The following is a 12,414-nucleotide window of genomic DNA, read 5'->3' as shown; positions in this document are numbered from 1 at the left end:
CCCCCACAGCCTGGGAGGCCCACAGGATCTGGCTGCTGCTGCCTTCTCCAACCTTCCTCACTAACACCTCCCAGGATTCTACCACACTAACCTTGTCATTTCCCCTTAGACCTCACATTTGTTCAGCATGTCAGGAGTGCTCGTGCCCCAGTTCTCCACGGGGACATCTACCTTCCTTTCTCATCTTCCTGGTGTTGACTCAACCTCCTTAAAGAGAACATTCCCCAGCACCTGCTCAGCTCATTTGCAGTCCCAACCCCAGCCTCTGGCCCCTCATCTGTAAAATGGACGTAGCCGCATTACCCACCTCAGAACGCGTGGGGAGGATTAAATGAGTGAATATTGATAAAGGACTTAGAATACCACTTGGTACATGGTAGGTGCTCTATAAATGCTCTCATTTCAAGATAAAAATGACTTATTTGCTACAGGTTATTCTATTTACCACTGACAAATATTTTTGCACAGTGCTTGGCATATAATAACTCAAGAAATTGTTCATTGGAACCAGTGAGCATCCTTCTAATCGGCTCTCCATTCTTCCGAGCACTCTCTCTAGAACACAATCGGATCATGTCTACATATTGCCCTGCTCTTGTCCTCCATCAGCCAAGGCCATGATTTTCACACCCTGTTCAGCAGAATCCTAGAAGTTCCTGTGAGCTGCCTCAGGGACAGGCGGGGAGGGGGGGCGGGGGGGGCAAGCTGCAGGGTTCGAGGAAACTCCTAACCCCTTACTGTACCCTGTGTCCTGGCCCTTGGCCATGGTATCACCCAGAGCATCACCCAGAGTCAATGATGATCTACTAACCTCATTCTCATACCGAGCGGCTAGTTAAGATTTATTGTAGAGACCAGGTTTGGAAGGTCTGAGAACTACTGACCGTCAGGATGAAATCCAGCCGCCTTTGCCTGTCTCATTAAGCCCGTGGCCATCTGGCCCACGCTCATTTCTGGACGCTCCCCAGCCAGGGTGAGCTACCTGCGGTTCACAAGCTTATTCAATGACCCGCTTGTGCACAAGCTGTTCCCTTTCTCTGGAACTCCCTTCCCTGCCTCCTCCACATGGCTTCAAGATACAGCAGCTCCAGCCTCACCTCTCTGAAGATTCCAAGATCTTTCCAGGCTGAGTTTGACACTCCGTCTAAGGGCTTCCACAGCTTCTTTTTGCTACCTCTCATACCATGTATCCTGGCATTGTAAAGGTTTGTTTTACTCTCGCCCTTTCCATAAGGGCTGGTTGGGCAACTACCACACCTGTGGGCCAAATCTGGCCACCACTTCTTTTGGCTGTTTGGGGTTTTAGGGTTCTTTTTTCTTAATGGCCCATGAGCTAAGAACAGTTTTTACATTTTTAAATGGCTAGAAAAAAAAATGTTTCATAAGTGAAAATTATATGAAATTCAGATTTCAGTGTGCATACAGCTTTATTGAAACAGTGTCATATTTGTTCATTTATGTACAGTCTATGGTTGCTTTTATGCTACAGCAGCAGCATTGAATGAATGCAACAGAGACTGTATGTGGCATGCATAGCCTAAGATATTGATGATGTGACCATTACAGGAAAGGTCTGCTGACCTCTGTTTGAGAGCACTGGCCAGGATAGTAAGGCTGGGATTCCTGGGGTCCCATCATAACTCTTCCAAGGAGAACAGTATCTATAACTTTTAGGTAGACAAACCATTATAAAACCCAACTACAGACTCTAGGGGAAAAGGTCACAATTCTATTTAGTTTGACGGTATAAAAACTAGCATTTTCATCAAAATATATAATTGAAATTAAAAAAAACACTATAAGCACATTTCATAAAAAGCAAACAAAAAACATAAGACTACCATGCTCTTATAAACCAGTCAGACCTAGAATGCCTACAAATTGCTCCCCCACCCCTCAACTCCCAGCAGACTTTGGGATTTCTCAGAGCAGGCCCCAGTCTTTATCAGCCATGTGCCACCACATGCTCAGGGCAGATGGAGAACACCAAGAAGCTTCAGAGAAGGTGGAGATGGTACCATGCTACTGTGGTCAACATGGTGGTCACAGTGTGGCATGGCTCTTCACCCTTCCATTCTCAGGGAATCTGTCCACTGCACCATCTGGGGGCCAGGCTGACCCCCCACTTCTAATTGGACCAGGCGTCAGTTCCTGCCCCAAGGACAAGAAATCCCTACCCTGCAGTAGGGCTCTAACCTGGTATGAAAAGGGGAGCTGGACCCAATGCTATCTCATTCTTGATAATTTGAATAAATCATACAGAGAGTTGTCATCAGTGGATAGCCAATGTCGAAGGTTAAATGCTATTGAGAAGTAGACTGGGTATCAAAGCAGGCTGCAGGATTCAGGTGGAGGGCTGGAGGAAGAAGAGGCCATTTTTGGCACGACAGAGGGAAGTAGCATGCTAAGTCATGTGGACAGTGAAACCTTCGAATAAGCATCTATTACTTCCTGCTGTTGAGCCGCTGTGAGCTGCCTTGGGCCCAGAACCTTCTTCCAATTCAATATTAAGGAAGTCCCACCCTACAACTGTTAATCATGATGGTGAGGGTAGTAAATACACACATGGCATTTCCTATGGGTCAGGTAATATTTACCTGAGACATATTAACTCCTTAATCCAGACAATAACTCTATGAAGCAAATAGGATGCCTATTTATAGATGAAGAAATGGAGGCACAGAAAGGTTACATAATTTTCTCAATGGCCCACAACTCAGACACGGCAGCTTTCATCCCCTTGACCTAGCTCTGGAGTCTGTAACCAGTATTATAGTACTGCTCCTATTCCTAGCTTTCCGAGGAATTCTTCATAATTCTTTCCACTAAGACCTCCACCTCCTTACTTGAACTTGCCCAGTAGATGTTTGTTTCATGCAACCAACTGTGCCTAAGATAGAAATTCGTATCAGGACTGACACTCTAAAAGTAGATCCTCAGAGAGTTTTAACGTATGGCGCTGGGTCTGAGGTACTGCAGGATGGAAGACTCTCCCCACATCCTGGACTGAAATGCAAATAGGCTGTATACAAGAGTGGAGGACCTAATTAAACTGTGACCTTTAGGTTCTTGAGATTCAGACTACAAGCTAAAAACTGGAAAGGCTTTAGGTTTTCTAGGTATTTGCTTTAAGCAGTTAGAAGTGTCTAAGGAGTATAACACACATATGCAAAGATGCTCAACATCACTCATCATCAGGGAAATGCAAATCAAAACCACAATGAGGTATCACCTCACACCTGTGAAAATGGCTAAACTCAACACAAGAAACAACAGGTGTTGGTGAGGATGTTGAAAAAAAGGAGCCCTTGCACTGCTGGTGCGAGTGCAAACTAGCATAGCCACTGTGGAAAATAGAATGGAGGGTCCTCAAAAAGTTAAAAATAGAATTGCCACATGATCTAGCAATTCCACTGGAATACTGGGTACTTACCCAAAGAAAATCAAAGCACTGATTCGAAAAGGGATATGCACTCCTACGTTTACTGCAGCATTATTTACAGTAGCCAAGATATGGAACCAACCCCCGGGGCCCATGAAGAGATGAATGGATAATGGAGATGTGGTATATATACAATGGAATATTACTCAGCTATTAAAAGGGATGAGATCTTGCTACTTGATGTGATGACATGGGTGGGCCCAGAGAGAATAATACTAAGTGAAATAAGAGAAAAACATATCAAAGGAATTCACTTATATGTGGAATCTAAAAGAAAAAAACAAAACAAACTCTTAAATACAGAGACCTAGTGGTTGCCTGAGGGATGAGTGAAATAGATAAAGGGGATTAAGAAGTATAGACTTCAAAAAAACAAACAAACAAACAAACAAACAAAAAAACAGAAGTACAGACCTCTACCTAGAAAGTAAGTTATGGAGGGATCCCTGGGTGGTGCAGCAGTTTAGTGCCTGCCTTTGGCCCAGGGCGCAATCCTGGAGACCCGGGATCGAATCCCAAGTCGGGCTCCCTGCATGGAGCCTGCTTCTCTCTCTGCCTGTGTCTCTGCCTCTCTCTCTCTCTCTCTCTCTCTGTGTAACTATCATGAATAAATAAATAAAATCTTTAAAAAATATATTTAAAAAAGAAAATAAGTCATGGAGATGAAAAGTACAGCATAGGGAATCTCATCAATAATGGTATAGTAACATGGTGATGACTACCTTTACTATGGTCTCCTCACTAATGTATGGAATGGGCGAGTCAATGTTGTACACCTGAAGCTAATCAAACATGCTAATTACACACCTCAATAAGTGAAGTATAAGGAAAACAAGGGTAGTGGGATGGGTTGGTTACTTTATATGGCCCTGAGTAAAACTGCAATGGAAAAAATAGGACAAGTTTTTATTCCATGTGCCTCAGCCAGAATTCAAGGAAAATTGTGTCACCTTACCACAAGTGGTTATAGAACCTGAGTGTATATTAGAATCACCTGGAGGGCCTGTTAAACCAGATTGCCAATCCCACCCCCACACTCAATTTCCGATTTAGTAAGTCTGATGGGGGCTCAAGAATACTCATTTCTAACAGGTTCCCAGGTGATGCTGATCTGATGCTGCAGGTCCAGAGATGACACTTGGAGAACCATTGCCCAACAGCATAAAGCCCTCTCCTGTCACTGAAAGGCATGATCACGCAGGTTATGAAATTACACCATAGAAATTCCAACCACGCTGAGTTTCTCCGGTCAAAGTGAACTCCCATATTGGTAAGACTAGAAGCCTGGCTCTTCCAATAAAAGGGGATTTCTGGGAAGAGCTGGAGGGATAGAGGATGCCAGATAGCCTAGGACCCAGGATGAAAGAGGTCCTGACATCAGACATTAAGAAAAGGCCAATGGTTAAGGGAGTCTGAAGTGGCCAGACTCAGGAAAACATTGCTGCCGAGCACAGGAAACATTTCCAACATTACGCTTTAAGACCCTGCATTTAACTATTCCACAAATATTTCTCAAGTCTTAACATCATGCCAGGTACTGTGCTAGGTACTCTGGGTTCAATAGAGAACAAAATGTTAAGTAAGGTTCCTGACCTTCTGGGGCTTACATTTTAATTGTGGCTGCTAAGAAAGACAAGAGGGCCTGTAACCCAGACTTAACAGGTTGAGATCTCTGGATCCAGGACATGAGCTAACTTGTGTCCAAGAACAAAAACTGAGAGCAGCCCCCTGAGGCCTTATTGGTCTGAGGTCGTTTGTGAGCCTTAATACAAAGAATGCCACAACAGTCCAAACGTTGACAGCTGAGGAGCTTAAAACCCTCCTAGAGCCTGAACTTTGGTCATCCAATCTCCAAACCCAGAAACTCAGTTGAGAGTCACGGTTTCTCTGTTCTATCATGTCTAATGTCTGCAAACAGCTGATCTTATCAGAGCAGTTGCAAGGACCTGACTTGCTCCACACAGGGTAGGACTGACACCAGAACCCAACACCCACGTGCTGGACTGTCCATGGCAGTGGTTTAAAAGCTCCAGGCCACAAGTCAGACCACCCAGGTTCTGAATCATCTGCCATTTAGCAGCTGTGGAACCTAACCAAAGCACTCCAGGCCTCCGTTTTCCCACCTATAAAAATATCATAACAGCTACGGACTCTGAGGATCAACCAAAAATAAGTCACATCAAGTGCTTAGCACAAAGCCTGTCCATTAAACCTACCCAGTAGATAGTAGCTATGATTGCTTTTCCCCTCTCGGTGGGTGTTGGGTTTTTTGTTTTAAGATCTATCCTTGGATTTCAGGATGTGTGTAGAGGGGTAAAATTCACCATCTAGTCTTCAGATTGCAAAATGGCTGGACAGGATTATAACAGAAACTAAAGGAAGAAAAAAACATCACAGGAAGACTGTGGATTTTGAGGTCAAGAGGCAATGTGCAAGGCCGCATCGCTGAGTGATCCTGGGACATCACTTCTGCACACAATAGCTAGAAGTATCTTGCGTTACTGTCTGCTAGAGAGCATGTGAATGTTTTGTGGTTGTCTGCACGACAGTTAAATTAGATCAGGCTTTGAAATTATGGGAGTGGAGAAGAAGAGGGTGTGTATCCCTACAAGGGGTAGAACAAACTACAAGAGTCCATTCTATTAGCCCACAGTTATAAAAACATACCACCCTCGATGTCTGCAGAGGGGGTGGGCACCATGTTTAGACCCCAAGCAACCCCAGGACCCAACTATGATGGCCAAACAACTACCGAACCACAAGACTTTGAAACTTGGGAACACTCTTCTATGAGCGCATTGGTGTGCCAAAAATGGCAGGAGTTCGGAGAGGGGAGGAAGTTAATTAACTTGTACATAATTTAAAGCATTTTTTTTTTTTTACATTAACCCAAGCATATAGGTAGGTTAGGGAACAGAATGGGAGGTGGGGTGGGGAATCACATGAAGTTTTAAAACACTTCAAAGGGGACCATCCAGCCTCAACCCCACATTGTAGGGGAGGTTAGTTGTTGCCTCTTTAATTAGGACTTTCAAGGGAAAGTCTGCAAAGCACTAGAGTGGTGGAAAGAACATAGAAGTAGACATTTCAAGATCTGAGTTTAAGCTGGAAGTCTCAGGGGCTTATTTTGTTATCCTGAGCAAGTTACTTCTCTTGAGCTTCCTCATCAGGTAAATGGGACTGTTCCTCATAGAATCAACCTCAGACTGGAACAGGAGCTCAGAGGAAATAATATGCAGGGAAGTACTGCACAAATACTCATTAGGATCATCAGAGAGAGGGTCTACAGGTATCTGCTGCCTTGGTACATGTGCAGGCCGAAGCTAACCTACTACAGTTGTGAAAGCGATTCAAAGTTGGTGGCAAGGCAGAAAAAGTAATGACCCAGCACATAAAAGGCTGGGTACACACTCATTGCACAAGCACCTCGTAAATTAATCCTTAGCAGAAGCAACTGATGTGAGAGCGCCCAGAAAGGAGAAAGCACAACCCAGTCCCTCCCATCACTTTGCTACCCGTGGTTGACTGAAGACGGAAAATGAGAGAGCCCTCCAGTAGGGAAGGAGAGGGCCAGCAAACCAGCCACTTGTGCCTCACTGCCTACGGATTACTGTTAATATTCCTGTGTCTGCTCTGAAGGAATCGCTGTTGGAATCTATTGAGGCTCCCTCTAGAGTGTTTCAAGTCAGTCTCTTGTTTTAGGCACCCTATAATTCAGCATGCCTTTTTCCAAAATGCATTCGAAACCTGAAAATAAAATGCAGAACAAATGCAATCAAATGACATCATTGCTCTGAGTGACAAGCAGGGGCACTCTGATCCTATGACCCCATTAAATGGGGCTGCAACCTGCTATTGTCCTTTCAGTGGCAAAATCAGTAGCATCCAGCACAGAGCACTGCTCACATAAGCAGGAATCAAACAAATATCTGTTGAATTAAGTATCTTATCTCCATGTTTAAAAGGTTAGAAAAATTGTCAGCTTTCTCATCAAAACTACCACCTTTTTTTTTTTTTTTTCCATTCAAACCCCTCTCGAAATTCACTTCCAGTAAGGCTCCTTAAGGTATACTAGAAGCAAGGAATTTACTTAAATGAAAAAAATAAAAAAATAAAAAGCAAAACTCCAAGCTCCCACCTGTGCAGCCATGACATGCTATTGTTCGAACCGGAGTATATTATTTAACTTGGATGACAAGCTCAGGGAGTAGGGACCCTGTCTTTCAGAATACACAGCTCTGAGCACACTGGGAGTTCCTGATAAATAACAGCAGCAAGAAATGCTGTGGAGGGACCTCTTTTAATTATTTATTTTTCCAATTCCAGATTTTTGGCAGCATGTATTTATCCCTGGCTTGATTTCCAAGGGACAGCTCTCTCCCAGAAGCTCCCATGAAGATGGATACACAGCTCTCCAACCTCCCCTTCCCCTCCTCATCCCAGAGGGAGTTAGGAACACCTGATGGGGCCAAAACGTGGATTCTGAGCGCATTCAGGATGCCTGCTGGGTTTGGAAGGGAACTAAAGTCCTCCAGGACCCAACGGGTACAGAGAGGCAGTCAAGAGAAATGTTTTGGCTCCACACATCTACACAGCTGTCAGATGGCAAAGCTTGGACTTCCACTGTTATTACCTGCTGGGGGCCTCTGAGCCGTCTTGTCATTAACCCCAGAGACCAAGTGTGCCTAAAGCTTGGCACTAAGTACTATTTGGGGGGTACATTCAAGTCTTTCAACAGAGGAGTAGAAGGCAATGATTTCTGCCAAACTTGAACTCTTAAAGATCTAATAAAAAACATATGAAATATATGTGCATGGCAAGGCGAAGGCATTTAGGGAGCATTATCTGTTATTTATTGTTAAAAAAAAATCATAACCAGTAACTAAATGAAGGCATAACGCGCACATCCCAGCACACAACGGACAGGCAAGGAGGGAGAAGCCAATGACCATCTGAGGAGCCCTGCAAAAGACCTCAGCTTTTTCCTCCCCAGATAATAGGGCTAATATTTGGTAAGATGTGCTTTGCAGAGAAAGGGGTGGGCGGGGGTGGGAGAGCCTTTCTGTACACATATTAACATACCTTGGAGCCAAGGCTCCCCTGTAGGCTTACACAACAGTGTATCACTACAACAGCTTTCCAAGTGGAGACTTCTCCCCTTCCTCTCTGACGCATTTTATACCAAAACAATGGCAACACCTGTAGCCGTTCATTTCTGCTCTTTGATTTCTGTCCAGTTATAAAGGAGGCTCTCAGCAGGCTCCCCTCTCAGGAGCCATATGTGGAGTCGATGTGCCAGCAGCCTTGGAAGGAAAAGGGCCTCTGAGAAGTGCACAATGGCTCCATAATCCCCATCAACTGGACCCTCTTGAACCGCGGCTTTATTTCCCAGTCAAAGAACTGCCAATCTCAAGAGTGGGGCCGGAGCTGCCCTGGGAACCCAGGGGCAACCTGTGCTCCTGCTGGTTGGGCACCCCGGCAAGGGTGGTGCCTCTGCGCCCCAGGGGCCGGGCCGGCCAGTTGTGGAGCCCAGAAACTGTGTGGCACCCCAACACCCTAGCCTGCCCTCCCCTCCCGGCTGCAGCTTTTATCCACAAAGCCACCTCCACCGCCCCTCCTCTGCCCCAGAGACCACAGCGCGCGCCGGGCGAGCCACAGCCCCGCCCCCTCGCCCCGGGTCACCGCGGGTTCGGTTCCACCGAGCGGGAGCCCCTCTCCGCGGCCGCCACTGACCCCCGCTGGGCAGCCTACCAACTCTTCGGACCGCATCCCGCGTGTTGCTGGTTTGGGGTGGGGGGCCGGAGGGGGGCGCAGAGGCTGGGGCGTGGCAGCACGCCCTTCAGGTTCGCAGGCGGCTCTGCCCGGGGCGCTGTTTGGTAACCGTGTCGAGCAGGTCCAACCCGCACGCCTGCTGGGACCCCACACCTGGGGCAGCGATGGGGGGAAGGGAGGGGGTCCGCTGCACGCGGAGGCTCAGCCCCAAACAGGAGTCGCTTGGACACAGAGAAGGACGGCACTGGGACGCAGTCACTAGAGTTTTGAGCCAAACTCCTGCCCTCCCCACCTCCCTTTCTGCACTCCCTTTGGGGCCCCCCTGGCTGTGTGGCCGGGGAGCCCGCGGTCTCCGGTCTGGGAGACCCTAAGAGGTCGGCTCCTTGGCAGCCGCCTGGCTGCGTGCCTCGGGTACCGGCGACTGGCGACCCGGTCCCCCTGCCCTCGGCCTCGGCGGCGGCTCCCCGGCCCAAGCGCTCCCCGCGGCGTCCGGGGTGGGGGGCAGGACTTACGCAGTTGTGCTCGGCCATCTGGAAGTCCCAGGGGCAGCTCTTGGCGCGCTCCTGGATCTCACTCATCCTGAAGAGGCACAGCGCCGTGGTGGCGGGGGAGCGCCTCTCCTGGCCCTCCCCGGTGGCCGCGCTGAACACGCCAGCCCAGACGCCCAGGGCCTCCACCAGGCTGGAGGACAGGAGCAGGCGCCGGCCGTCGGGGTGGCCGTGGCCGCAGTCGAGGGCCGCCTGGCCCTGGAACTGCAGCACCTTGGCGCTCTGCGCGATGCGCACCATGCTGGGCCAGCCGGTGGCGGCGCCGCTGGTGTAGTTGTAGGGGTAGTAGGGGAAGTAGACGCTGCCGTTCCAGAGGAAGGCGTCCACGAAGTGCAGGCTGCCCGCGCCCCCGCGCAGCTTGAGGCGGCCCAGCTCCTCCGTGGCCAGGCTGCGTCCCTCCGTGTCCTTGAGGGCGATGGCGGTGTCGCGGTCGGACGCCGCGGGGTTGCAGCGGCTCGCGGTCTCGGGCTCCGGCAGCACGTAGGTGGCGGCCACCGCCAGGTACCAGCGGTTCCGCTCGCCCGCGCGGTACACCACGCCGGCCGTCGAGCCCTGCGGGTGACACGACACCACCTCGGTGCCGTTGCGCAGGGAGCCGTGGCTCAGGTTGCCCAGGAGCCGCACCTCGCAGGCGCCGCGGTCGAAGGTCCAGCCGGTGAGCAGCAGCCGCTGGGGGTCGGCCGCCCCCTCGCTGTAGGGCAGCAGCAGCTTGCTGAAGCTGCTCCCCGGCCGGGGCCGCGCGGGGGGCGCCAGCGAGACGGGCTCCGTGCAGTTGCCCGCTTGGTCCCGGTACAGGCGCGAGAGCCTGTGCTCCAGGCTGTAGTCCAGCTGGTCCAGGCAGCTGCCGCTCGCCACGAACACGCCGTCCGCCAGGCTCGCCGCGATGGCTCCGATGGCTTGCTCCGACCGCCACACGGGCTCGTCCGCGCCCCGGCTGGGCGCCGCCAGCGCCAGCAGATAGGCGAGCAGGGGCAGCGGCGCGGCGGGGCGCGGGGGGCGCGGGGGGCGCGGGGCGCGCGGGGCGCGCGGGGGGCGCGGCGGCGCCTTCCTCCCGGAGACCTCCATGGGGCTGGGGGGGCCGCCCCCGGGCAGGGCGCGCGGCGGCGACGGCGGCTCAGGCGCGCGGCGACGGAGACGCGGGCGGCGGCGGCGGCGGCTCCTGCGCGCGCTCGGGCTCCCGCGGCCGCCCCATCCCCGCGGCCCGCCGGGGAAGCAGGGCGGAGAGGGCGGCACGCGGCGGGGCCGCTCCGGCAGCCTGTGCGGCGGCGGCGGCGGCGGCAAGCCCTGCGCGCTCCGGCGCCGCTTCCTCCTCGCCTGCTGCTCCGGAGAGTTCCTCTGTGCAGCGCCGGCGCTCGCGGGGAGGCGCGGAGGCTAAGGGAGGGGACGGGCGGAGGGAGCGAGGCAGGCGGGGAGGGCTGGAGAGGTTGGGTGCGCTTGTGCGTTTCACTTTCCCATTGTGAAAGTGGGATGCAACTGGCCCCCTTCCTCATCCTCTTCCTCCTCCGCCCCCCGCCTCCTGCCCGCCCGCCCGCCCTCCCTCCACGCCCATCTCCCCTCCCCTCTCGATTCGGTGAGATAGGGAGGAGGAAGGTCTCGTAATTTGGGTTACTGTGTAGGTGGCCTCTTTCATCTATTCATAACAAAGCTGAGCCGCCTGCTGTCGCCGCCGCGGCCGCCACCATCGCCCCTCGGCGCTCCCGGCGCTCCCGGCGCTCCCGGGGCGCGCTGACAATCCGCCGCTGCGCCCGCGGGGCTGCTCCAGCGCTCGGGTTCTGTGTACGGGGGCAGCCGGGGGATACGCCAGGCGCCGGGGGGCGAGCACCCCGGGCGCCGAGGGTTTGCAGCCGAGGCCCCAGGCTCAGGGCGGCCGACAGGTGTGGAGCGGCGGGAGGGAGGCCCTGGGGGCGCGCGCGGGAGCCGGGGACGAGCCGGAGGCGCGCGGGACCGAGGCGTCCCTGCCGCAGGGGTCGGGCTTCCCCGGGTCGGAGGAGTGAGGTGGATGGAGCAAAGGCCGGCGCCGGGACTCCGGTTCTGGACGATCCCCGGGGCCAGAGCTCCCGTATTTGAAAAGGTTTTCCAGTCTCCCTTGGCAACGGAGTCCCCGGCTCCCAGACCTAGCCAGACCTTTAGAAAGTTCTACTCGCCATCTAGCCTCAAGGAGCCTGGCTAACGTTTATTGAGCACTTACTATGTGCCAGCTGCTGCTCCAGGTTTACCACGCGGACTAAGACTCGTTTGAGGTCCTAATAACCCTTTTAATTAGTGACTTATTACCATCATCCCATTTAGTAGTGAGAATGACCATGGTGAGGTTATGGGACTCGCCTGGGTCCTACTGCTGCTTAACCGTAGAGGTGAGATCTGAATCCGTATCTTGCTCCAGCGCTGCTTACACATCCCGCTCTAGCCAGGTGCCACCTGTGGCCCATACAGTACCACTGTGAGATCGTTTTCAGCAAGTGGCACCGAAAAGTTCCCCAAGTTAAATGCTCCAACCTGCCCTCCCCAGCCCTGCCTTCTAATTTTAGAGCCAGGTACTCTTAATTCCCTAGAGGCTCTCCCTCTGTCTCAGCCTTTCCCAACTTCTTTCCTTTGGACCCTCTGAGGTCTTACCAACTCACCGAGGGGTGACCCGGAGGCCACCAAGAATTC

The 12,414-nt window shown here is 51.9% G+C and overlaps 1 protein-coding gene across 2 annotated transcripts in view; it reads right to left on the bottom strand.

Annotated features, from left to right (window-relative positions):
- The window catches only part of PLXNC1 (plexin C1), a 137,930-nt gene extending 127,004 nt beyond the window's left edge, over positions 1–10,926 (bottom strand). Inside the window, exon 1 of one of the 2 annotated variants that reach the window (XM_072724580.1) lies at positions 9,727–10,926. In XM_072724580.1, the coding sequence (XP_072580681.1) occupies positions 9,727–10,827 (1,101 nt within the window). In that variant the 5' untranslated portion in view covers positions 10,828–10,926. The remainder of the gene's footprint in view (positions 1–9,726) is intronic. The other variant, XM_025992362.2, reaches the window with a different exon arrangement.
- Between the last annotated feature and the right edge of the window lie 1,488 nt (positions 10,927–12,414).

Source organism: Vulpes vulpes, chromosome 10 (genome assembly GCF_048418805.1).
Source record: "Vulpes vulpes isolate BD-2025 chromosome 10, VulVul3, whole genome shotgun sequence".
NCBI classification, from domain to species: domain Eukaryota; kingdom Metazoa; phylum Chordata; class Mammalia; order Carnivora; family Canidae; genus Vulpes; species Vulpes vulpes.
Note: the sequence above shows the minus strand (reverse complement) of the source record. Positions and strands in the feature narration are given on the sequence as shown.